General features: G+C 54.7%; 4 protein-coding genes across 6 annotated transcripts; 1 reads left to right on the top strand and 3 right to left on the bottom strand.

Annotated features, from left to right (window-relative positions):
- Positions 1-934: 934 nt before the first annotated feature.
- Positions 935-2,190, bottom strand: MRPL34 (mitochondrial ribosomal protein L34). The gene is made up of 2 exons (NM_001110187.2): positions 2,089-2,190; positions 935-1,879 (listed from the first exon to the last, which is right to left on the bottom strand). Exons 1-2 carry the CDS (start codon positions 2,160-2,162, stop codon positions 1,663-1,665), a joined length of 291 nt encoding a protein of 96 aa, NP_001103657.1. The 5' UTR covers positions 2,163-2,190; the 3' UTR covers positions 935-1,662.
- Positions 2,191-4,087: 1,897 nt separating this feature from the next.
- ABHD8 (abhydrolase domain containing 8) lies at positions 4,088-11,045 on the top strand. Its single transcript, NM_001078123.1, has 5 exons — positions 4,088-4,163; positions 5,400-6,147; positions 8,323-8,493; positions 8,639-8,855; positions 10,348-11,045. Exons 2-5 carry the CDS (start codon positions 5,408-5,410, stop codon positions 10,516-10,518), a joined length of 1,299 nt encoding a protein of 432 aa, NP_001071591.1. The 5' UTR covers positions 4,088-4,163; positions 5,400-5,407; the 3' UTR covers positions 10,519-11,045.
- Positions 11,046-12,440: 1,395 nt separating this feature from the next.
- ANKLE1 (ankyrin repeat and LEM domain containing 1) lies at positions 12,441-17,717 on the bottom strand. The gene is made up of 9 exons (XM_005208558.5): positions 17,422-17,717; positions 17,187-17,339; positions 16,670-16,775; positions 16,415-16,559; positions 15,447-16,184; positions 15,137-15,314; positions 14,258-14,417; positions 14,027-14,156; positions 12,441-13,766 (listed from the first exon to the last, which is right to left on the bottom strand). The coding sequence occupies exons 1-9, from the start codon at positions 17,652-17,654 to the stop codon at positions 13,606-13,608; spliced, it is 2,004 nt and encodes a 667-aa protein (XP_005208615.1). The 5' UTR covers positions 17,655-17,717; the 3' UTR covers positions 12,441-13,605.
- Positions 17,718-18,705: 988 nt separating this feature from the next.
- BABAM1 (BRISC and BRCA1 A complex member 1) lies at positions 18,706-24,571 on the bottom strand. 3 transcript variants are annotated; one of them, XM_005208486.5, is made up of 10 exons: positions 24,497-24,571; positions 24,021-24,111; positions 23,300-23,651; positions 22,647-22,705; positions 21,947-22,067; positions 21,785-21,863; positions 21,481-21,505; positions 20,414-20,543; positions 20,144-20,230; positions 18,706-19,189 (listed from the first exon to the last, which is right to left on the bottom strand). In XM_005208486.5, the coding sequence occupies exons 3-10, from the start codon at positions 23,591-23,593 to the stop codon at positions 18,986-18,988; spliced, it is 999 nt and encodes a 332-aa protein (XP_005208543.1). In that variant the 5' UTR covers positions 23,594-23,651; positions 24,021-24,111; positions 24,497-24,571; the 3' UTR covers positions 18,706-18,985.
- Positions 24,572-24,932: the final 361 nt, after the last annotated feature.

Genomic DNA, 24,932 nt, shown 5'->3' on the forward strand with positions numbered 1-24,932 from the left:
TGGAGAAGACTCTTGAGAGTCCCTTGGACTGCAAGGAGATCCAACCAGTCCATTCTGAAAGAGATCAGCCCTGGGATTTCTTTGGAAGGAATGATGCTAAAGCTGAAACTCCAGTACTTTGGCCACCTCATGCGAAGAGTTGACTCATTGGAAAAGACTCTGATGCTGGGAGGGATTGGGGGCAGGAGGAGAAGGGGACGACAGAGGATGAGATGGCTGGATGGCATCACTGACTCGATGGATGTGAGTCTGGGTGAACTCCGGGAGTTGGTGATGGACAGGGAGGCCTGGTGTGCTGCGATTCATGGGGTCGCAAGGAGTCGGACACGACTGAGTGACTGAACTGAACTGAACTGAAACTTCCCCACTAGTCGTTTGACTATCTTTGAACTGACGGAATAGACTATCTCTGAAACACTTCCCATGGCTCCCCAGTAGCCCAAAGATCCAGTCCCGCCTCCTTGCCCCAAAATTCTGGGACTCTTCGGCCTCCTTCGTCCACCTTTTATCCTGACTCGTCCAATCTCTCCTTTTGGACCACCTTCTCGAAGAAGCCTTGTCTTACTGCCTTCTTCCCAAGGCAAGGTCCAGTGCCTCCTCTGGGCTTCTACAATCCTCACGATCATCCTCCCAGCCCTGACTCCATGGTGAACTGAGTCCAAATTGCCTGGGTATGAAGAAGCCCCACAAACCCCACCCCCAGCCTACAGCCTGGATACAAGGACTTTTTGAGGAAATACTCAGTAAGTTACAGAATATTATTACCCCAACAACACGGAGAAGGAAATGACAACCCACTCCAGTATACTTGCCTGGAAAATCCCATGGACAGAGAAGCCTGGCAGGCTATAGTCCATGGGGTTGCAAAGAGTCTGACTCGACTTAACAACTAAACCACCAACAACAACATAGCAAAGAAGAAATGAGCATCTCATTTTAAGGATGAATCTACTTTATTTTTGGCCACGCCACCCAGCATACAGGATTGAACCTGCCCCCGTGCAGTTGGGAAAGTTAAGAATCTTAACCACTTGGACTACCGGAGAAGTCCCTTTTTACAGGAACCAAAAGAACCTCAGAGGGCTAAGGTCTTGCTCCAGATCAAAGTGCCCATACCCAAGGGGCATGTGGAGAGTTCAAACCCCTTCCACCGCTCACAAGCCTTCCTAGAACTTGTGGGAATTATGACATTTTATAAGACAAGTGAAAATTTGAACATTTATTAGACTTTTAACAACATAAAGGAATTGTTGACTTTTTTAAGCTGAGAAAAGTTTTGTTAATATGTGTTAATGGAACCTTATTTTGGAGAGGTGCATTCTGAAATATTTAGATCTGCCTCACAGGAGAGGGCAGGACGAATTGTGAATACAGCTATGTACGGGGTTACAAAAGTGTTCGCTGTACCATCTGTGGACTATTGCTCCAAAGTCTTCCTAATTCAAGAGCGTAAAAAGGCACTCTGGCAAGGTCTGACTTCCCATTCCCTCTTCGAGAAACCTAGAGAAGGATTCATGTCCGTCCCAGTAGTCCCTGCTCCCCAGTTCAGTTCAGTCGCTTAGTCGTGTCCGACTCTTTGCTCCCCAACTCTCCACAAAAACAGCCGCAGACTAAGCGAGGGAAATGCTTTAATGGGGAGATCCAGCCGCCACGTCGCACTCCTCAATGGCTCAATGATTTTCGACCCTTGTGCATGCGGCGAAGAATGACCTGGACGCCGTTTGGCGTGCTCAAGCGCCGGATCCAACCATGCTTATTCTTGCGTTTGATGTTGCTTGGCTGATACTCGTTCCCGCGCGTCCTGCCCCTGGTCTGCTGAATGACGGGGAGTCTCCGGGTGTCGGGGAGCCCCAGCCAGGCCCGGGAACCCTGGAGCCACCTGCGGGAGCAGAGAGACGGAGAGAAAGGTCAGAGGGGGCGCTGTGTGACTTCCGCGTGGAGCTCAAAGCCGGGAGGGAGCCTGAAAGGAAAAGGTACTCGAGGAGTTCGCAGGGCACTGGAAGGTCATGCGACTGGTAAATACCTGGAGGCAGCCCTCGACGCCGCTCTTACTCCCAGATTTGAGAAGCTGTCCCCATGAAGACTCACCTGCCACCCAGCAGCCCCGCTGACCTACTGACGGGGCCCAACAGGCAACCGACCGATCCGACCGAGAAAGCCATGTTCAGCCGCAGCACGCCGTCAGTTTCCAGCTATTCCGCAGCCTATAGGCTCCGCAGCTGCGGAACGAGGGCTTCTGGGAAATGTAGTTTCTTCTACAGCGGAGCCCACATTTCCCTGGGCATTGTTGTAGTTCTACGTAGACGCAACGCACCTCTGGCGTGAGCGTCCTTGCCCTCAGGAGAGTGTAGTTCTTCTTCTGGACCAGCAGGCGGCAGGCGAACGGCGCCTTCTCCGCATGCGCTTGCCTACAAAACATTATTTCCCTGGGTCTGCTGGGAGTTGTAGTTTCTTCTCTGGTAGACCTGCAGAGGGTGCCCGGGGGCGACGGTGGCGCAGCTGGTGGCAGCCTCAGGAAACGGCTGGTTCAATCTCCCACCCCCAGAGGGAGCAAGGCAGATGGCGCACAGCTGGCTGGCAGCTTTCCTTTCGCCTCAGCCAAGTCTCCGCCCCTTGGCGGGGAGCCCAGGAGGTCTGAGATGGAGTTGGCTGGATGTCCTTGGGGTGGTCATTCAGTTTCTCAATCTGCAGAACTCAAGGATTGCAGGCTTGCCCTTGGTGGTGTCCCCGTTCAGTCTCTATTTTTCTAATACTCGTACCTGAGCTCTTTCCCTTCTTACGTACCCTCTATGGCGCCTTATTGCCCCAGGGAAAATATTTGACAGGCATTTGAAGCCTGCCTTCGACATACACACACACCCTCCCTCCTTTGCTTGGTGCTCTCCTGTTCATCTTTTAAAAATCCTCTTCAGATACTCTCCTTTCCCCGACTCCAGTCCCTCCCTCTGGTCCAACCCGCCCCCGCCCCGCAGCATCACCCACCTTGGGGAGGGGGCGGGGAATTTTTTTTCTGCATGAATAAAACTGTAGTCTCCCAGGAGCACCCTGAGTGGGCAAGAGTGGGTGGCTGGACCTAATCCAGCTCCGGCAGCAAATTCCAGGGGATAGGAGTGGGCAAGGGATGGTTAACCCCTTGTCATCTGAAGCCCATCCTACCTCCACCATCATTTAGCAAACCACTACAATACGACAGCAGTACAATAATAATGTCAATAACATATGGAGCACTTTCCTCGCTAAGAGTTTTAACACATGCGGGAGAGGGAATTAATTTCATAAAGAAATAAATGGAGTCTCAGGGAAGGGACTTGCCCAAGGTCATATATCAGCAAACGGCAGAAGCTGAATTTGAATTGTGGGCTCTCTGGCTCCAGCTGGGACCAGAGTCACCAGTTAAATTGACTAACAGTTAAAATGGCCTATCTGTGAAACTAATTCCTAATAGCTCCAAGATACCTGTTTAATGGTTTAAAGAACAACTATTTGCAGGACTTGGAGTCACATAGTCCCAAGTCCCATCTGTGCTCCTCCAGCTTACTTTGTGACCTTGTGCCCTTTATGAGCCTGTTTCCTCGCCTTTTGCAATTTCCTTTGCAAATGGCAAAGATCTGCGATATTGTAGAAAGAAAAGGTGAGCTTAGAGAAAGGGGCATTGGGGCGACGTGTAGAGGAGACAGGCCAGTACGGAGGCTGAGGCTAGCCGAGGAAATCCTCTTTGCAGCGAGGAGGGCTCCGGTTGCTACCTCCCAGGGGCCCGGAAGTCCTCAGTTTCCGACCCCTTCTCGGCTTTGGACCAGGCCCAATCTCTCCTTCCACCTCCGTAAACCCCTGAGCTGGGCGGGGCCGTTGCCCCAAGAGCCCGCCCTAATCCCGGAGCTTCCGAGTCTGATTGGCAGTCTAACTAGGCCAGGTCACTACGCAGCTGCGATTGGCCGAGACGCCAGTCAGTCGGCTCACGGTCCCGCCCGGGGAGACACTTAAAGGGCCGGCTTGCTCGGAGGTAGCGGGATGTCCCCGTGCTGACCGCCCCGGGCCCGTGCCAGCCCGCTTAGACGTGCCCGGGCAGACCCCGCGCCACCATGTAAACGGCGCCTGCAGGCGGACGCTGGCTTCTCTGCCCGGGACCCCTCTGCCCTGCCCCGGGTCCCAGGGCCCTCGATGAGGTGAGCAGGGAGAGGACCGTGGGAAAGGGACATTGAGGCCCCTAGATCTTTCACTTTGGAGGGGGTGTCCACAAAGCCCGCCCTCGGGCTCTTAGAAAGCCGCGGTGCCCCAGTGGCCTCGATCCCGCCACAGGGCTGACGGGCACCCAGGAGATGAGGGCCTGGCTCTGTGGAAGGGGGCTGGCATGGCGCATTTGCGCCCCCCTTCGCAATTCCGGGTTGGAACCCCGCCGGAGGCGGGGGGTGCGGCCTGTTCCCCCTCCACCAGCAAGTATGGGCTACCGCAGGCTGGAATTTCGGCGTTCATTATCCCCGCGGAGCCCAGGATGGGGACGGGGAAGGGTTGGTCCCATCATCAGGGCCTAAACAATGGGGGTGCGCTGCACGGGTATCCCCCTCGAGTTATGTAACTGCCTGCAGTTGCCATGGCCACGGCGGGGCGGGGGGTGGCCCAGGGAGCGGGAATGGAGGCCTGGAGGCCCCCAGCCAGGGCTCCATCCTCACCTCCACCACTGGAGGCTGTGTATCACATTCCCTAGAATCCAGGGTACTGACCAGTGGGGACATAGCAGCTTCTTTCCAGAGTGTCTGGGCCTCAGCTTGTTGGTCTGTGAAACAGACCCATTGCACCCATGATCTTAGGGAGCTGGGTAAGGCCTTCTGGAGCTCAGTCCTGAAACTCCTCTCCCAGGGACTTAACTTTAAGAAACCACGTTTAGAGGTCTGGGATGGGGGCTCATTGTTGGGATCTGCATATTTTTAAGGTATCTTTGGAGCCTTCAAGTTATGCTGGTTTAGTGAAAGTGAGTTAACAAAAGAGTGCATGAGTGAATGAATGGACAAATGAATGAACGGATTTAGGAAGGCATAAGTTATAAACCTGAGCTGGAGGGTCCTCAGGGATGGGTCACATTTGCCACAATATCCCTTTCTCCAGGAAGCCCCCCAACCCCCAATTCTACCACCTTCCCCATGGATGCCTCTTGTTGTCAGCCATAGCCACAGCCTTCTCTTTGAGGTAGACTAGGCTGACCCACGGGGCTGGCTGACCACCACACAGGCACTGAACAGACAAAACATCTCAGTCCGTGCCTGGTTCTGACCACCCCTAAACTGGGGCCTAGACAGGGCCTCCCAGTGCAGCTCACCCACCCCAGGTATAGAGAGTGGGTAGTGTGGGCATGAAGGGCTTCCTATTCAGACAGCCTCTGACCTGGCTGTCACCCCCACTCACAGGACACACCATGCTGACCGGCGTGACCGATGGGATCTTTTGCTGCCTGCTGGGCGCGCCACCCAATGCAGTAGGGCCACTGGAGAGCGTGGAGTCCAGCGATGGCTACACATTTGTGGAGGTCAAACCTGGCCGTGTGCTGCGGGTAAAGCATGCGGGACCCGCTCCGGCCCCGACCCCACCTCCGCCACTGTCGGACGCCGCCCAGGGGGACCAGTCCGGCTTGGTCCGCTGCCAGCGCAGAATCACCGTGTACCGCAATGGGCGGTTACTGGTGGAGAACCTGGGCCGGGCACCACGAGCTGACCTCCTGCACGGGCAGAATGGCTCCGGGGAGCCACCAGCCGCCCTTGAGGTAGAGCTGGCGGACCCAGCGGGCAGCGATGGCCGCTCGGTCCCAGGCAGTGCTGGGAGCGGCAGTGGTGGCCGGCGGCGGCGAGCCCGACGCCCCAAGCGGACCATCCACATTGACTGTGAGAAGCGCATCACCAGCTGTAAGGGCGCCCAGGCTGACGTGGTGCTCTTTTTCATCCACGGTGTCGGCGGTTCCCTGGCCATCTGGAAGGAACAGCTGGACTTCTTTGTGCGTCTGGGCTACGAGGTGGTGGCGCCTGACCTGGCCGGCCACGGGGCCAGCTCAGCGCCCCAAGTGGCCGCCGCCTACACCTTCTATGCACTGGCGGAGGACATGCGTGCAATCTTCAAGCGCTATGCCAAGAAGCGCAACGTGCTCATTGGGCATTCCTATGGGTGAGCCAATGCTGCGGTGGGGATGAGGGTGAGGGGTGGGGACTGGTAGGAACCACACCCACTCGCAAAATATTGATTTCCCTTTTTGAAAAATCCCACTAACATCTACAACACATGGACTCCTGCCACAAATACTGTTGTTTCACGTTGTTTTAAAGCAGTGTCTCCATCCCTGAACTAGCACGATGGTCTAGTGATGACTGTGGCAATCAAAAATGCCTGTAGATAGTGCCAAGGTCCTCTGCTGGGCAGAATCACCCCTAGCTGAAAACCACTGTCTTCTATTAAATTCAAGAATTGCTCTGGAGACCCAAAGGGCTCTAAGCAAAGACTAATTGGAATCTCATAACTTTTGTTTACAAGGGTACAGTTTACTTTAATTCACTCTCCCTTAAGGGCTTCCCAGGTGGCATTAGTGGTAAAGAACCCTGGCTGCCAATGCAGGAGAGACTCAGGTTCAATCCCTGGCTTGGGAAGATCCCCTGGATGAGGGCATGGCAACCCACTCCAGTATTCTTGCCTGGAGAATCCTCCCAGACAGAGTAGCCTGGAGGGCTACAGTCCATAGAGGTGCAAAGAATCGAATCGGACATGACTGAAGTGACTTAATATGCATGTACTCTCCCTTAAAGGGGTGATAGATAATACCACCTGGGCATTTAGATGAGAGCCCACACCATGGAAGGCTCTGGGTCTTGGTGTCTGATCACTGCCAAGTGGTACCATTCTGTCCTTCACCTAGGATGAAAGGCAGGGTCTGATCAGCCAGCCAGGTTGAGAGCCATTGTTTTCGCGGTTGTAGTGCATGCAATTAGACAAGAAAAAGAAATGTTACATAAAAGAAAGGAAGGCCAGTAGCATAGCTCCTATTTGTTCATATGAAAACATACCCCAAAGCAGATGCTTACAATAATGACTCCTCCATTAAATGCGCACCCATGTGTGGAAACCCCTGTGACCCCATAACAATCCTATGAGGTCAGCACAGTTTCTGTGTCACAGATGTGGAGATGATATGTCAGAGGGGTTAAGGAGTTTGCCCGAGGACACACAGTGAGTCACTGGCACAGTCAAGTCCATTTTGACTTCTGCTTGTATCCTGTTCCTCTTTTTAGCAGGAGTCGGCGAACTTTTTCTCAAAGGGCCAAAGAGTAAATAGGTTTGCAGGCCTTATGGTTGGTCTTTGTTGAAACTTCACAAGCCTACCACTCTAGAAGGAGGAAAGCAGACATAATTGTAAACAAATTTACAATTGTTTGGGTGTGGCTTTGTTCCAGTAAATCTTTATTTATAAGCTATTGTACACATTTACAGAATTTTAAAGTGAAGTTTAACAACAGAAACAAGCAGCTAGCCCTCAGGCCGTCATTTGCCTAAACCCTGCTTTCAGGGTAATGAGAGGTACCTGCACCCTTCCACCTTGCATAAAGCAGGCAGATGAGACAAACCCAGAGGCCAATAAGAGAAGATCCTTAAAGGGAAGGTGAAGTGAAAATGAAAGTTGTTCAACTGTGTCCGACACTTAGTGACCCCATGGACTATATAGTCCATGGAATTCTCCAGGCCAGAATACTGGAGTGGGTAGCCTTTCCCTTCTCCAGGGGATCTTCCCAACTCAGGGATCGAACCCAGGTCTCCCGCATTGCAGGAGGATTCTTTACCAGCTGAGCCACAAGGGAAGCCCAAGAGTACTGGAGTGGGTAGCCTATCCTTCTCCAGCAGATCTTTCCAACCCAGGAATTAAACCGGGGTCTCCTGCATTGCAGGCAGATTTAAAGGGAAGGGATACACTGGAAACAGTGACATTCTCTGAGAAGCCAAAGGTTTTGTTTAATCAAATAGCTTTCCCAACACTTGACAATAAGTAATTCTCACCTCTTTGGGGGTTATGATGACTTTGAGGATCTGATAAAAGTTCTGTATTTGGATCCTTTCTCCAAAAGAAAAAAAAATCCACCTTCAACACACACACACACACACACAGTCGCACAATTTCAGGGCATTTGGGTTGCCCCTCCCTTCCCTCACCCCCATTTGGTGCTCATGCACCCCACGGGAAGAATCTTGGCCATCAAGGACCTGCCTCTGGGTGAGGGGAGGGCATTCACCCTCTCGCTGCTTGTATCCTGCTGACCGCTGCCTTTCGACCCTCCCCCCCATCTGCCTGTGGGGCAGCGTCTCCTTCTGCACGTTCCTGGCGCACGAGTACCCAGACCTGGTGCACAAGGTGATCATGATCAACGGCGGCGGGCCCACGGCCCTGGAGCCCAGCCTCTGCTCTGTCTTCAACATGCCCACGTGCGTCCTGCACTGTTTGTCGCCCTGCCTGGCCTGGAGCTTCCTCAAGTGAGTGACCCGGCCCTGCCCCAACATCTCCCCAAGCTGGATGGGAGGGGAGGCTACATGGCTGGGGCTGGCATGCGGAGCACCGCTGGTGGCTGAGATGGCCTGAGGGCTCCAGCGGTGCTCCCCACCCACCCCCCACCCCCAGGGCTGGCTTTGCCCGCCAAGGGGCCAAAGAAAAGCAGCTGCTGAAGGAGGGCAACGCGTTCAACGTGTCTTCCTTTGTGCTTCGGGCCATGATGAGCGGCCAGTACTGGCCCGAGGGCGACGAGGTCTACCACGCTGAGCTCACCGTGCCGGTTTTGCTTGTCCATGGCATGCACGACAAGTTTGTGCCAGTGGAGGAAGACCAGCGCATGGCTGAGGTATGGCACCCCAGTCACCACACCCCTCAAATCCCCCCTGCACAGCGCAGGGGGACTCTGCTCTGTGCTCCAGCCCCAGGGCCATCAGAGCTTAGATTGAGGGTCAAAGGTGGAGTCCAGAAAGTGGGGCTGCCTGGGACAGGAGTTTGGATTATGTGCTGTCCCCTCTGCCTGCTAAAAGGCACCCTTCACCAGACCTCCCTGGCGGTCCAGTGGTTAGCACTTCACACTTCCACTGCAGGGGGCATGGGTTCGATCCTTCGTTGGGGAACTAGAATCCCACATGCCATGTGGTGTGGCCCAAAAGAAAAAAAAGGCACTCTTCATAGCTGGGATTTGTGATGGGCAACATAATCCTGCAAGAGAGTGAGTGGGAGTCTTTAGATCAGATTCCCCAGAAAGGGTCTTAGGATCCTTAGTGCTTAGAATAGCTCTGTACCATCGGTTCTTAACCAGGGAAGATTCTGCCCCACAGGGGACACTTGAAAATGTCTGCAGACATGTCATGACCGTGGGCAAGGGAGGTGCTTCTGGAACCTGGTGGGTGGAGGCCAGGGATGCTCTTCAGTTACCTATAGGGAGCAAGACAGCCCCACTGCAGAAAATGACCCAATGCCAAGTGTCTATCCTGTGGAGATTGAGAAACCTGACCTTAGCATGAGAGACTGTCCGTCTGTCACTCTCAGTGAGTTCCCACTGAGATGACTTTGCTCCCTAGAGATATTTGGCAATGTCTGGTTTTATTTTAATTTTATTATTATTTTATTTTTGACCATGCCATGCAACTTGTGGGATATTAGTTCCCCAACCAGGGATTGAACCTGAGCCCTCAGTAGTGAGAATGCAGAGTCCTACCCACTGGACCACCAGGGAATTCCCTGGAGAGATTTTTGTCACACTGGTGGGGGAGTGGGATGCTACAGCTGGCATCTAGTGGATTGAAGCTAGGGATGCTGTTCAACATCCTATAGTCCCCATCTCAGAGAATGATCCCGCCCCAAATGCCATGAGTGCCCAAGTTGAAAAATCCTGCTCTGGACATATTGTAGGCACTTAAGAAAGGCAAAATGAATGAATACTGAATTAGGCCCCAGCAGGGTGACAGGCCAAGGTTCATAGGCGGCGCTTGTGGTAAAGAACTTGCCTGCCAGGAGACTTAAGAGACACCAGTTCGATCCCTGGGTCAGGAAGATCCCCTGGAGGACGGTATGGCAACCTGTTCCAGTATTCTTGCTTGGAGAATCCCATGAACAGAGGAGCCTGGTGGGCTATAGCCCATAGAGTAGCAGAGAGTCAGATAGGACTGAAGCGACTTAAAACGCATGGAGGGTGACAGGCCATCCTCTAGCTCCCCCTTATATGGAAAAGAAGGAATATAGGGTAGATTGCAAGAAGGACTTCCTGATGCTGCAGGCCATACATAGATAGGGGTTGAGCGGCCCTGAGCTCCCGGGTCCTGGCTCTAGCCACTCTGAGCCCGCCTCCTCTGCAGATCCTGCTCCTGGCCTTCCTGAAGCTCATCGATGAAGGCAGTCACATGGTGATGCTGGAGTGTCCGGAGACCGTCAACACGCTGCTCCACGAATTCCTGCTCTGGGAGCCCGAGCCCTCGCCCAAGGCCCTGCCCGAGCCCCTGCCTGCGCCCCCAGAGGAAAAGAAGTAGCCACTGAGCTGGCCGGGTATCTCTTAGTGAGCCGAAGAACGGGAGGAAGAGTCCTGAACCGGCTTGGGTCCTGCAGCACGGACCAGGTGGGCGGGCCATTCGCTCCAGTGGGCGGGGTCAGGTCAGGGAGACGCCCCCTGGCCGGCTGGGCCGGACGATGCGGCATTCGTGGGAGCCAAGTGGACACACTTGGATTCTGCTAGTCCTGTGGGGCCCATCGGTGTTTCGGGGCCGCAGCAGTGACCCCCGCGGAGGGTGACCTTGTACAGAAGCCCCCTCCCCCACAATGCCAGGGCCGAGGCAGGCCGCCACCCCGCTGTCTTCCGTGTCCGCCGTGCTTGATCCTAGGACCCACGAGCCCCACGGGGACTCTCGGGACCCCCGCCACAATGCCCGAGACCCCTGATCCCCCATTCCTTGGCGCTGGGAGCTATTGTTGCCCAAGTAGGGAGGGCTTGGGAGGGGGCTGGAGCCACCGAACCTGCACATCTCTTATTGTAACTCAATAAAAAGAAGTGACAATCTGAGCCTCCAGACTTGTGTTGGGTGACCACAGCATAGGGCCACCCTGAGCCTCAGTTTCCCCAAGTGTAGACTGAATTGACTCAAGTACCTCCCCTTCAGGGCTGACCCACAAAGACTTGAGGGTGTAGGTGGTCCAGGCTTGCTTTCCGAGTTCACCTCCCTTCTCAAAACACAGGGCCTGCTTGGGCAGCATTCCCGGAGCAGAAGACAGTCCCTGGAGAGGAGGAGAACCAACTGAGGTTGATGCTAAAGTTGAGATAAGGCTCAGTGGCCATTGCATCTGAATAGTGTAGCCATAATGGAGTGTCAGCTGTATGCAAAGCCCTATACTGAGTGCCTGATACCCATGGATTCATTGAATCCTCTTTACCTCACACCATACAGCAAGTTAGTACCTCTTTACTGTCCCATTTCATCTTATAACTTGGTTTTGGGTTCCTTTTGTCACAAAGACGATTTTTATTTTGAATCTATTTTTTGAATCCAGATTTCTCTGGATTTCTCTGCTCCATGGCCATCTATATTTTATTCTTAAAAAAAAAATATATATATATATTTATTTATTTATTTATTTGGCTGCACTGGGTCTTAGTTGAGGCATGTGGGAATCTAGTTCCTTGACCAGGGATGGAACCCAGGCCCCCTGCATTGGGAGGGTGCAGTCTTAGCCACTGGACCACCAGGGAAGTCCCTATATTTTATTCTAATAATGTATGTATATCTAGGCTTACCATGTCATTTGTGTGGGTGGTGGGAGGAGAGATTTGTCACCTCAGTTGCTGCACCTTTGATCCTTTCCCCCCTGGTTTGCAAGCCCACCTTTAGCTTAAACTGGGGGTCTTCACAGGGACACTGTTGTCAGTTGGTAAATTCTGGAGACATTTTTGATGACCACAACTTGGGGGGAGATGTTCCTGGCATCTTGTGTGTTAATCCCAGAAATGCTGCCTGACACCCTACAGAACACAGGACATCCCCCAGTGCAAGGAGCAACTTGGCCTCAAAATCAGTAGGGCCAAGGTCGGGATACACTGTGTTAGACAAATTCCATCTCTTTTGGAACTTTTTTGGGGGGATGGTGGGGAGGGATGTCTTTGGATTCTTTCTGTGTATTCTTGGGACATGACATGCTGTTTTAAAGGGGCACTCAGAGAGAGAGATGTCATCAGCTCAGTTGAAAGAGTAGAGCCCAGGCTCAAGCCAGAGGCAGGTAGTCTTAATTATTACAACAGCCAGAGTAGCCATGGGCTCAGCAGTGGAGGCCAGGAGGCAGATGGACGCTTACCCCGCCCCCCTGCAGGGCCTGGTTGGCAGAGCCACAATGACAGGCAGGTGATGAACCCAATGAGGCAGTGGATCACTTCTGAAAAATTTAAATGACCCGGCCAATACCTCCCTAGGATAGTAGCTTGGCATTTACTGAAGCTCTTTGTGTAAAGTCGAGGTTAATCTCATTTTATAGCTGAAGACACAGATTCAGAGAAGCAACACAGAGGTTCCAGTCACACAGCGATCCCAAGGAGGGCTGGTGTCTCACACCAACACTGTGACGACTTCTCCAGCTCTCAGTTCAGTTCAGTTCAGTCACTCAGTCGTGTCCGACTCTTTGTGACCCCATGGACTGCAGCATGCCAGGCTTCCCTGTCCATCACCAACTCCCGGATCTTGCTCAAACTCACGTCCATAGAGTCGGTGATGCCATCCAACCATCTCATCCTCTGTCGTTCCCTTCTCCTGCCTTCAATCTTTCCCATTATCAGGGTCTTTTCCAATGAGTCAGTTCTTCGCATCAGGTGGCCAAAGTATTGGAGTTTCAGCTTCAGCATCAGTCCTTCCAATGAATCTCCAGCTCTACCCACCCCTCAACACACAACACACCCCTCAGGAACATCCTGCATGCCCCCGCAACCCCGTTCCAGCAGAAACTTTCCACCTGGGCTGCAAGGTCATCTCTGGGTCAGTAGGACTCAGAGCCAAACACTTTACCCCATGACGGTTTAATCTGATTCCCTCAATGACCCCCTGAGGTAGAATTTTGCACTTTCTTCATTGTGTACAACTTAGGAAATTGAGGCTCAGACAGAGAAATTACTGGTCCGAGGTCCCACAACTGGGAAGCAGCAACACTTGACTCTTGAGCTGGGCAGATTTCCTGCATATAGCTCAGGAACCCCTAGCACAACCTACACCGTGGGTCCTCTATATCAGGGAGATAAAAATGGTCACTTGTTTGCCCAGATAGGACTAAACTGCCAAAGCACTGACATGTTTCAAAGCACCATGTTCCAAAGAACCTTCTGGTCTACTTGTTCTTTTCCCACATCCCCTTATTCTCCTCCCATGACAGGGAGCTCACTATCTATCCAGCAGTTCCATCTGTAATAAAGTCCTCCCTTACCCCAAGGAGGAGATCTGTCTTGCTGCTCCCTTACCAGCCTTCTGGAGCTGGAGATGGGGGGTGGGGATGGGGGGCTGCTCTCAATGCAGGGGCAGCTGAAACATTCAAACACCTTGATCTCTACTTAGGTTACATGGCCAATTCCCTAGTGCTCAGGCACAAGCCTAGATGTCCTGGGGCCGTAGCTCTCGCTCACCCTCAGCCAGAAAGACAAGGAGGGCACGATGCAGCAGATGTACCCCCAGGCGGCGGCGCCGGGTCGGGGACCAGTCAGCCACCACTCCATAGCAGTGTCCTTGCTTCTGGTTAGTCAGCATCTGGATTCCTGGGGAGATTAGGAATAAGGTCATGAAGGCAGCCTCCTGGAACTGCTGGCAGAAGTTTGTGCCAGGGAACCCACTGGGTACTGCCCTCAAGCAGGGATAAACCAATGGAGTAAAATATGTGCACATGCTGGTACATAGTTGGTGCTCAATAATTGCTCATTAGCTGAATGGACAGCTGTGATGGGGAAGGGGTCAGGGAATCAGTAGATCAAGTGCCCTTCCTGTGACCCCACCCCTACCCCACAAGCCAGGCACCTACCTAGAGCATCCACAAGACACGCTTCTCGAGTGTAAGCCTCTGCAGGGACCACATGCTGGAAGCAATGCAGGGAAACAATGCCACGACCAGTGGCCCAGATGTCCAAGATCCGGCGTACCTTGGGACAGGCCTGGAGGCAGCCAGGGCAGGGTCAGAGGTTTGCCCCACAATTCCCTCTACCTGCCCTTAGCTGGCCCACCCCTGCCACAAACCTGCTACTCATCCTCATACCTGTTTTCCTGGCCGTCTTCGGTGGCTAAGGGCCTCCCAGAGGTGAACATCTGGCCGGGCCCGTGTTCCCTTGCCCACGTAGAAGATGGCCTGGACAAAAATCCGAAGGCATTCAGCCAGAGTCATTGAGAAGGCTCGGGCTGGCAGGTCCTGAGTCTTCCTAGATGAAGTAGATGGCTCAGAGAGGGAAAAGTGACGAGAGTTGCCCCAGAGATAGTCCTTAATGACACAGAGCAAACTGAACCCATGTCCAGTGACCCCTTTTATAAAAGGCAGGGTGGGTAGCTGATCCCCAAGGACACTCAGCAGCTTGACGTGGATCCAATTGCCTTTTACTGATAAGAAGCTGATGACCAGAGAGGGCCAGTTCCCTTCCTAAAGACACACAGCAGGACTTCCCTGGTAATACAGCGGATAAGCATCTACCTGCCGGTGCAGGGGACATGGACACAGGTTTGATTCCTGGTCTGGGAAGATTCCACATGCTGCGGAGCAACTAATCCTGGGGACCACAGCTACTGAAGCCTACAAGCTCTAGGGCCTGTGGGCCACAATTACTGAGCTTGTGTGCCCCAACTACTGAAGTCGCATGCCCTAGAGCCCACACGGCCCCAACTGTTGAGCCCGCATGCTCCAACTACTGAAGCCCTTGTGCCTAGAGCCTGTGCTCTACAAGAAGAGCACCCACTGCCACGAGAAGCCTGCGCGCCGCAATGGAGAGTAGCCCTGGCTTGCCACAACTAGAGAGAGCCCGCCTGCAGCAAAGAAGACCCAGTGTAGCCAAAAATAAATTAAAAAAAAAGAAAAGACACAGAGCAGGTAAGAACCAATCTCAGAATGTTCCAGCTCCCACTTCTGAGTCATTTCTGCTCCAAGTACCTGGGGTCCAGCAGCAGATATGTGAAGCTGGACTTCACGACTCCCTCCCGCCACCGTCTGGTGGGGTCTGGCCGCTCGAACTGCTGGGCAAGTGCATCTTCATCGGCTTGGGCATCTGGGATACGGCCTGTCCGCAGGGCTTCGGCCAGCTCTGGGCTGTGCCCTGAAAAGTCTGGGCCTGGGAAGGGAAACTGGGTCAAGAAAGACAAAGGAAAGAGTGGTTCCCAGAGATGAAGGGAGAAGTAGGTTGCACTCAGAGCCAAGGGATCTTGGAAGATTCCCGGAGACTCCTTGAACTCTGGATACTCACTAGGAGCAGCCTGGGCTTCTTTCAGCCGTCGGAGGTAGCGTGGCCGGGTGAAGGATGTGATGGGACCCGGGCTCTTGCCAAGCGCCCGGAGCCCTTGCAGCAGCTCCAGGTCAGACATGGTAGGGTCCGGTGGACACTGATCAGAGGGGCTGGGGTCCCTGCCCACTGTGGCGCTCGCCTCATCCTCTGTCAGCCAGAGGGCAGCCAAATCACCGTCGGGGGATAGCTGGTCCTCTCTTGTGATGTGGGTGTCAGAAGGTCCAGGCAGCAGTTCCCTAGGGGGACTATGGGTTGGGCTCCTGTCTGGGAAGAACTTGGGGGAGGGGGAATCATCTGGCAAGGTCAGAGTCAGGGCCTGCAGATGGGCATTTAGTTCTGCCTCCCTGTCCTCCATGAGGGGTTGATGCGCCAGCTGTAGGGTACCCAAAGACCTTGGCACCCTCTGGGAGAGTCGGACACCAGCCCAGGGGGAGGTGTGGCCAGTTAGGTCCTCAGCTCCTGAGGCCTCAACAGCGGTGACAAAGGAGGTCACCGAGCTGCAGTCCCAGCGCCCCAGGGGGGACTCCAATCCACCATCTGTGTCAGCAGTCTCAGGGTGGGCAAGCAGGCCGGGGGGTCCAGGGCCAGCCTCCAGGCTCACGTCCTTGCCGTCACCTGTGCCCAGTGTTGTAGAGTTCAGCATCACATGAGGAGGACCGGAGGGGCTGGTATCCAGCCTCTTTTCACAAGGGCCTGGGCCTGGAGCAGGGGGTAAGAGGGAAGTCAGAAAGGAGGGGAAGAGGAAGTGAGAGACAAAGATCAACGTCAGATCGGACAGAAACAGGAGGGTGCGATCACAAAGAGGAAGGAGCGAGGCAGAGGCAGAGACTGACCAGAGCCCCTGGTGGTGAAACCCTGGGCATTAGACGCAGAGATCTGCAAAGTTATATCAGAGGCTAACCACTCCCAGCCGCCCAGATACCACTCACCTCCAGGCTCTGGCTCGGGTTCTGGCTTCCGGGAGCCTTTCCAGGTCCGGGTTGGGGTCCTGGTCCGAGCCTCCAGCTCCCGAAGCAGACGGGCACAGTTCTGGTGCCCCTGCTGCTCCGCCAGGTCCAGAGGCAGGAATCCGTCCTGCAGGGGTGCGGTCAGTAGGGGGCGCCCCCTTCCCTCCCTCTCTTCCTCCTTTCCTTCCTCTTTCCCTCCGGGTTTGCCTTGCTACAGACTGCGATGGGGCCCCCTACCTGGTCGCGGAGCGCGGGGTCCGCTCCCTGGCTCAGCAGCAGTTCCAGGCCCCGGCGACAGCCCCAGGCAGCGGCCACATGCAGCGGTGTCAGTGCCTCGGCCGATCTAGGGCATGAGCGGAGGAAGGGGTCAGTGAAGTATCTCCATCTCCGGGTCCGGGAGCCCTGGCTCTCAGCCCTCCATCTCTGCCCTCCAGCCTGAGATGCCACCCTTCGAACCTGCGCCCTCGAGCTGGGACCCAAACCTCTGCTCTCTGACTCTAGAGCTTCTACCGCCGGATCTGAAACTGATTCCCATTTTGACCCCGGCGCAATCTCATACCCTACCCTGGGTCTGGTACCCTGCCTCTGCCCTTGGACCCTCAAGATCCCTCCCCAGATCCCCTAAGCTTCGCTCCCCCGGGGATTGAGTCCGCATCCTTGGACGCCCTCTTCAGGACTGCCAGGTCTGGTCCTCGTACTCGGGAGACAGCTCTCGTTCACGGAAGACCCATCCTGAGCCCACACCCGGCCTCACCGAGCGTTGGGGTCCCCGCCTCGGCGCAGCAGGGCCTCGAGGCAACACAGACTCCGTAGGTGCTGGGCTCTGGCCGCCAGGTGCATGGCCGCCGCGCCATCCTCGAGTACCAGATTGGGGTCGGCACCGCGGCGCAGCAACTCCTCCACAGATCTAGGGATAGAAGGTCAGAGTGGACCTTGACGCTCGCCCCCTACCCCCACCCCTGGCCCGCCCACCCAGGCCCTGCCCTCACCGCAACTCCTCCTCCTGCAGCGCCGTCCGCAGCCGCCGCGCCAAACCTACAGCTGGGCCCATGCCCCGGCTGTCCCCTTGGGGCAGCCACCTGGTCACGCCGCCTGCCGGTTTCCAACTTCCCGCGGCGCCCTTGTGCGCACGCGCCGCTCCGCCCCTCGGCTCCCTTCTCCGCGCCTTGGTGCAGTGCAGCGACCCCAGCCAGGCTGACCGGCGCCGCATTGTCGCCCACATCGAGGGTCGGGAGCTTTAGTGCTGGTCCGAGCCCGCGACACCGAGTAGTGCCCAGGGCCAAGTGATGTTTGCTCAGGGCCAAATAATGTTTGGGGCCTCCGATAAGGGCCCGGGAGGGTGGAGGTCGCCATGTGTGCCCTATCTCTCAAAACGGTGTAAACAAGAACACACCCTGTTGGAGGGGGTGGAGCTACGATCCCCGGGACCCGGTGGTGCCCACAGGGTACTGAGTCTTCCGGAACTGTCTGCCGAGGGGCACACAGCCCTGACAGTATGTAAGGTTTCAATTAATAGCTACTGCCTGCGGAGGCTCTGCGTCGCCCGTTTTCAGCCCTGCGGAGTCTGAAGTCCATTATTTTGGAGCCCTGGGCCTCTTAGGGTGTTAGTTTCCCTATATGCAGAATGGGAGAATAATCCCTTCCAGGCTGGTGTTAAGTTGAAAGAGGGGCCTGGCACACAGGTGCCCAGTAAATGCTCCTGGGAAGGTAACGCTGTTTCTTGATAAAGCTATTTTCGTTTTATATGAAACTGAGAAAATCTAGCTGGTAAGATTTTTTTTTTTTTTTTTCCACAACTGCTCATTATCCAGGAAGATCAAGTTGAGTGATGGACGTGTTATCTCTGTTTCCCTTTCTCTGGGGAGCACCCACACTATTTCCTGATGGAACTATAAACATCTCTTCCCAGAAAGGCTTGAGCGAGGCCTGGCCGATGAGAGCATTCCACAGTTCTGGTCCATGACTGACCCAAGCCAAGGCCTGTCATAGGGGCTGCTGTGAGAGCCCTCACGTCACCTGGGCTGGGATTTGCAGAGTGCTCAGCCATATTCCCCCTTTCCACAGGTTGGGAGGAAAGCAAGGCACACTGAAAACCAACCATGCAGGGTGTTTCAGCTCTCCCCAAAGCAATGTCAGAGCACCTGGATACAGCCAAGCCTAAAGCTGCATCTCAGCTTCTTATCTACAAGAACCTAGCCATTCTCCTTTCAGTTCAGCGGGTGGGTTTTCTGTTACTTGCAACCCAGAAGATTTCAATGAACAGTGGACTTGGGTTAGGGAGTCTCAGATTTTTATTCTGATGACAAAAACACACAAAGCACAACAAAAATTACAGCTGAAAAACTTGGGAGTGGGAGGTGGGCTGGGAAACGGGGACTGGGTGTCTAGAGTCCCTGGGATGCTTCCTGGAATCTTAGGGTTCCTTCAGGGCTGCCCAGGTGCCTCAGATACTTCCTAGAACCCCCTCTGGGGGTCCCAAGGAGCCCAGTCTGAGAACCAGCGTTCAATGCCAAGGGTTTCATTGTACAAGAAGGTTGGATGTACAGAGATGGTTCAGACAGTGGCCTCAACCTCAGTGGCTTCATCGTCCTCCTCCAGCAGGCTGTAGGAGGCATGGCTTTGGCAAGGCCGCTGCAGTGGATGAGCCAGCAGCTTGGCCATACAGTTGTGAAGCTCAAGGGCTGGCCCAGCCAGCGCCACTTCGTACTTATAACTGGTACCCTTGGTATCCAGGCTTCCCATGAAGGCAAACATGTCCTGTGGGGCCAAGGAAGGGCTGTTCATGCAGATGTTCTGCTGACAAGCCCTCCCTGTCTTGGAGGGCCTCCCAGGAGGGGCAGCAGGGATGAGTTCTGAAGGGTAAAGAGGAGTCTGCCAGGCAGAAACTATTCCCACATTCAGCAAACATTTCCTGCCACCCACCCACCCCAAGAGGTCTCAGAGCTGGAGCCCCTAGTCTGGAGAAGCACATGACCCCCAGCCCCCTGACACTGATCTACCCAGAGGAGCAGGGAAGGCTTCTCAGAGTAGGGACTTCCAGTTTGGGTACTGACATATAAGTAGGAGCTGGGCTCAACCCTCTCTGCTCACAGCTGGGTCAAGTGAGGCTCAGAGAGATAAGCGCCCGACTGGGGAAGCCATAACTAGTTCAGGGCTGGAATGTAAAGGACCAGCAGAGCCTGGCAAGGCAGGGAGGGAAGTGTGCTCCAGGCAGAGGGCACAGAGACAGAAAAAGCAGGAAGAGAGAGCAGCAGGGGATGTTGGGGATGAGGTGGACAGGACCCTACATGCTCCTGGGCCACTGTCTCAACAGCCCCATTAGTTCACTGCAGACAAGTGGGAAATCTTGGAATCTGACTGACCATGATCTAGAGGGGCCAGGGATGGTCAGGAGAAGGCTAATGGCAGAGTAGTCCATGAGTGGGCAGGGGCAGGTGGCTTCCCTCCTCCTGACCCCATAAGCGTACAGGCACCTCTGAGCCTGTTGCCAGGCACCACTGTGCCTGAGACATGCTGTGTGACCCTGGCCTGGTTTCTTGCCCTCTCTGAGCCTGCTCTTCCTCAGCACAGATCATAATCTAGGGGGTTGGCATCAGATGCCCTGAAGGCCCTTACTGAAAAGGGCCTCCTTTCCCTTAGGGCTGGGGCAGGTGGGTTCGGAGCCCTCCCACATACATCCACCTGCCGCCCACACTCGCGATGGCCTCTCACCTTCCAGCTCATTTCCTCCTCCTTCTCGTCAGCGCCGTTGTGGATGTAAACAACATCAAAGAAGAAATACGGGCACTGGAACATTTTCTGCAGGGGAAGAAAGGTAGCCTTCGGGACTAGGGTCACCCCATGGCCCCATGACCACAAATCTCTAGATTCCGGGAACCTGATTCTAGGTACCCCAGCACCTGTGGTCAGGAAGTCCCTCCTAGTATCTAACCACCTTCGTGCTGGCTGCAGGCATCCTTCCTTCTCCCGGGTCTCACTCACCTTCATGGGCTCTGTCAGGGAGAACTGGGGCTGGCAGGGTGGACGGCTATAGACCAGGATGGTTCGGACCACATAGGGCGGCGGGATCGTCTGCACGTTCTCCGTGACTGGCAGCTCAGTCTTCTGCTGGCTGTGCAGCAGGAAGGGGGGAGGGTCAGAGTGCACCCTGGTGGCCCACCCTTCTCGTCCCCCCAGGAGAGCCCAGCTCCTCACCGGCTGTGTGAGGTCGCACCTGACCCCTCCCAAGCTCACTGTTGCCTCTGAGCCTTTCCCCATGCTGTTCCCTCTGCCCTGGCACCCCCCCAGCCTCACCTTTCTGCCTGACCTTGCCTGCTCCATCAGAGATTTTGCTGACCCCCAGAGCCAGAGCTTGCTCGGATTACAACTGCAGAGTCTGGTCACCACGACAGTGACCATATGGCCCACAAAGCCAAAAATGTTTCCTATCTGGCCCTTTAAAGAAAAAGTTTGCTGCCCTGCAGTTAAAACAAAGTAGTGGCAGACCACTGGGCTGTCAGAACATAAGCCAGAGGAAGTTCCTTGGTGGTCCAGATGTTAAGAATCTGCCTTGCATTACAAGGGACACTGGCTGGATCCCTGGTCTGGGAAGATCCCACATGCCACAGAGCAACTATACCCACGTGCCACAACTACAGAGCCCGTGTTCCAGAGCCCAAAAGTTGTAACTACTGTGCCCACGTGCTGCATCTACTAAAGCCTGTCACCTAGAGCCCGAGCTCTGGAACAAGAGACGCCGCTGCAGTGAGAAGCCCGCTCACTGCAACTAGAGAAAGCCGAGACCGACCCAGCACAGTCAAAAAGAAATACATAAATAAACAAATTTGAAGGGAAAAAAAAGAAAGTAACACAGAGGGCAGGATTGAAAAAGAACCTCTTTTGCAAAAATGCTTTCAGACAGGTAAGTGAGCAACTGTTCCAGGGGGAAAGGATGAGAAAGGAAGCCTTTTGGCCTCCCGAAAGGACTATTTCTGGGTTGTTTGGAGCTTTTACCCAGAAGGGGTTCTTCTCTTCAAAGGTGAGTAATAATTTCCCCTTGGGGGACTTACATGAGGCTGAAGAGACCTTCCAGATCTGGTGGGAATGCTAAGGAGAGCAGTGCAGTGTGGGTAGACAGAAGTGGGTGGTTTCCCTCCTCCAGAGCCTGGGAGAGTACACGTGCCTCTGAGCCTGTTGCCAGGAGACACGCTATGTGACTCTGTTCCAGTCGCTTGCCCTCTCTGAGCTTGTTTTCCCTCAGCACAGATCATAAACTAGGGGGCTGGAATCAGATGACCTGAAAGCCCTTAGTGACTCAAAGCCCCCCTTTCCCTCGGGACTGGGGCCATTCTCCTCCCTGCATGGAAAGGATACTGAAAGTGGAACAGGAAGCTGTTTCCAGGTCATAGAGGCAGCTGCAGAGTTCACGGGGGTCCGAGGTCAGGCCAGACAGCTGCAGGGAAGACTGAAACTCAGTGCGGTGCTCTCTCACCCCTGGGGGACCCCAGCGGAACCAGTCTTGCCCCCCAGCCTCACCCAAGCAGTGTCGTCGTTCACCACCACCAGTGCAAATTCATGGCTCTTGTCAATTTTGTGTTTTGTCCGCACGAACATCTCGATCATTTTCTGGGAGACGTTGAGGGCGTTGGTTTTGGAGCTGGGGTGTGAGAGCGAGGCGGTGGTTAAGGCCCAGGTCATGCAGCCGGGCAGGTGGTAGAGCCCAGCCGCAAACCCAGCCCAGCTGACTCTCTCCAGCTCTTGCCCTCACTGAATGGGTCCCTCTGGCCAGCCGGGGCCTCACATCTGATCCAGAGGAGGCACCCCACCTTGGCTCAATCATGGGTCATCAGGAATGCCAGGGAAGGGGAGGTAGGCTTGTGCTCAGGCCCTGCTGCCTGATCCCAATGAGACTTGGCTGCTCACAGGCCAGGACTTTGGAGTCAGCCAGGTCTCACTCTGAATCTGGCTCTGCCCATTTGCCAGGAGGCCTTGGGCAATTAACCTTGCTTCTCGGAGTTTCCAAGTCATGGCTGTGACATGGGTGGAGTGTGACAGCTGTCAAGTGCTGAGAACAGAACCCCAGTGGGCTGCAGCGGTAACATTACCAGTTATCACGGTTACTCTCCAATCCCTCCAGGACCCAGGAGTTAGTCTCAGAGAGACAACCCTGCATTTTGGGGGCTGGGCTCCTCCCAGCCATGGTGGCAAACTCCAGCCCCCAAATAACCCCTCTTACCCATTGAATGACTCAAGCTTTGGCAGCGCCATTTCCTCTGACAGGTCCAGGCAGATGATCTGCAACAAATTTGGAGGCTAGTGAGAGCTGTGACCAGCAGTACCTGGCAACTGGATGTCATTGCAGGCCCCCATGCCACTCTGCTGGCCCTCTCCCTCTCTATGGGAGAAGGCTATATGATGACTCCCAGTTCCCAGCCAATCCATCCACTCTAGAAGGAGGCAGCTGAGGGACTTCCCTGGGGGTCCAGTGGTTAAGAATCCGCCTTCCAATGCAGCGGACAAAGGTTTGACCCCTGGTCAAGGAACTCAGATCCCACATGCCACAGGGCTACTGAATCCACTTCAGTTGTGTCCAGCTCTTTACGACCCCACGGACTGTAGCCCTCCAGGCTCCTCTGTCCATCGTATTCTCCATGTAAGAACACTGGAGTGAGTTACCATGCCCTTCTCCCAGGGATCTTCCTGACCCATGGATTGAACCAGCGTCTCCTGCACTGGTAGGTGGATTCTTTACCACTGAACCACTTGGGAAGCCCAGCTGCCCTAGGACACTAATAAAAAGGGACTGTTTTCCAGAGTGAATCCTAAAGACTGACATTTAACCCAAGATTCCCTAACATCTCAAAGCCACAGGCCAAGCCTCTCACTTACCACTTTCTCTGGACAGTTGACCCTTGGGGTCCGCACCTGGACCTCTGGGGCTGGTGGAGGCACCTGCCACGGCTTGGGACCGGCTCCTGGAGGGTTGGCGGTCCCATCATCAGCACTGGCCGCCTCGCCCTCACCCTCACTGCGGCTGCCCACACTGGTCTGAGCCCCCAGCGCCCGGTCCTCAGCCCCCTCAGGGTTGGAGCGAGTGCGGGGCCTGGGCTCAGCTGACTGCTCCTCTTCCTCCTCCTCTTCTTCCTCCTCTTCCGTGGGACAGCTGGGCTCCGCCACCTCCATGGCTCCGGAGTGGCTGGATGCAGCAGGGATGAGGGAAGCCAGGATCCTTTCCCTAGGGCTTTTAAAAGCATTTGGTTACTGGGCAGAACAGGTCATAAGCCGCTTACTGACAATAAGTCATTCCGCTCAGGGACTCAGTTTTCTCATCTGTAGGATGGGTGCCTTTTACACTTATCAACCCAGCATCCACTCTGATTTGAGATAAGAGCCTCCACCTTTTTTTCGTAGAGCTAACCCCTTCTCTCCCCGTTTTGGCTAGGGTGCTCATCTGGCCACCATGAATGGCTCAGAGATGAGGACATGACCCAGAACACGCCAGAGAGGGGCAGTTCCGAATTGCAGGACTGGGAGGTTACAAGTCCAAAGCTGCTAGGAGCCTCTCTTGCTTCCAAGAGGGGAAAGAGAGCTTGCCTGAAGTGATGCTCACCCAGAAAATGAAAAACTTCTCAGCGCCCGGATCCAGCTATGCCTAAATTTCCTTTCTTGCTTAAGCCAGACTGAGTTGGGGGTTCTGTCACCTGAAACTGAAAATGTCTTGGTGAAATAAGGATACAAACTTCCAGGGTTCTCCCCTCCGTAGTGACTGCTTAGGCGGTGTCTGCACACTGCAGAGGAGATCTGGGTGTTACAATTCCTTTGCGGAAAAACGGGGCGCCAGTGGAACAGTTTGCCTGTCTGGGCAATGGGTGAGGGGTGCCGGGGATGATATCTGAGCGCCTTGCAGCCCCCATAATCTCTAAGGAAAGCATAGCTGCAGCAAGAGAGATGGAGGTTAGACTGCAGGAGAAACTAGAGCTGAAGGCGGAAGCCTCAGAGCAAGTGAGGGGCTGAATTTCTGGGGCTAAGGAAGTTGGGCCTTTAAGGACGGATCCCGCACGCTTTCACCACCCAGCTTCTGCTCACCGTTGCCTGAGCCTCCTTCCTACTCATCCGCCGACCCGCTAGGAAGCCGCCATCTTTAGCAGCCGGAAGTAGTGCGGCGCGGCGCGGTCACACCTACTGGGAACTGTAGTTCAGCGGCCGAAAGCCGAGCGAAGAGATGAATGGGACGAGAGCCTTGAAAGCTGATAGGCTGAGATTGTGCTAGGAGGCGGGGTTTGGATTGTGATAGGCTGGAGTGGGAGTCGAGGGGGGCGGGATCTGGGATGCGATTGGCTAACGTGAGACAAGGAGGAGCTTTTATGTTTCTGGCCGATTCAGATTCGGTGGTCAGCCCTTCTAACGTGATAGGCTGAATCGAGGCAGAGTGGAGTAGGATTTACAATGGGAAAGGCTCAGAAAAATGGAGAAGACCTAGTTTACCGTGTGATTAAACAAAGTGGAGCTGAATTGGGCGGGA

The sequence above is a fragment of the Bos taurus genome, chromosome 7 (genome assembly GCF_002263795.3).
Source record: "Bos taurus isolate L1 Dominette 01449 registration number 42190680 breed Hereford chromosome 7, ARS-UCD2.0, whole genome shotgun sequence".
In the NCBI taxonomy this organism is placed as follows: Eukaryota; Metazoa; Chordata; class Mammalia; order Artiodactyla; family Bovidae; genus Bos; species Bos taurus.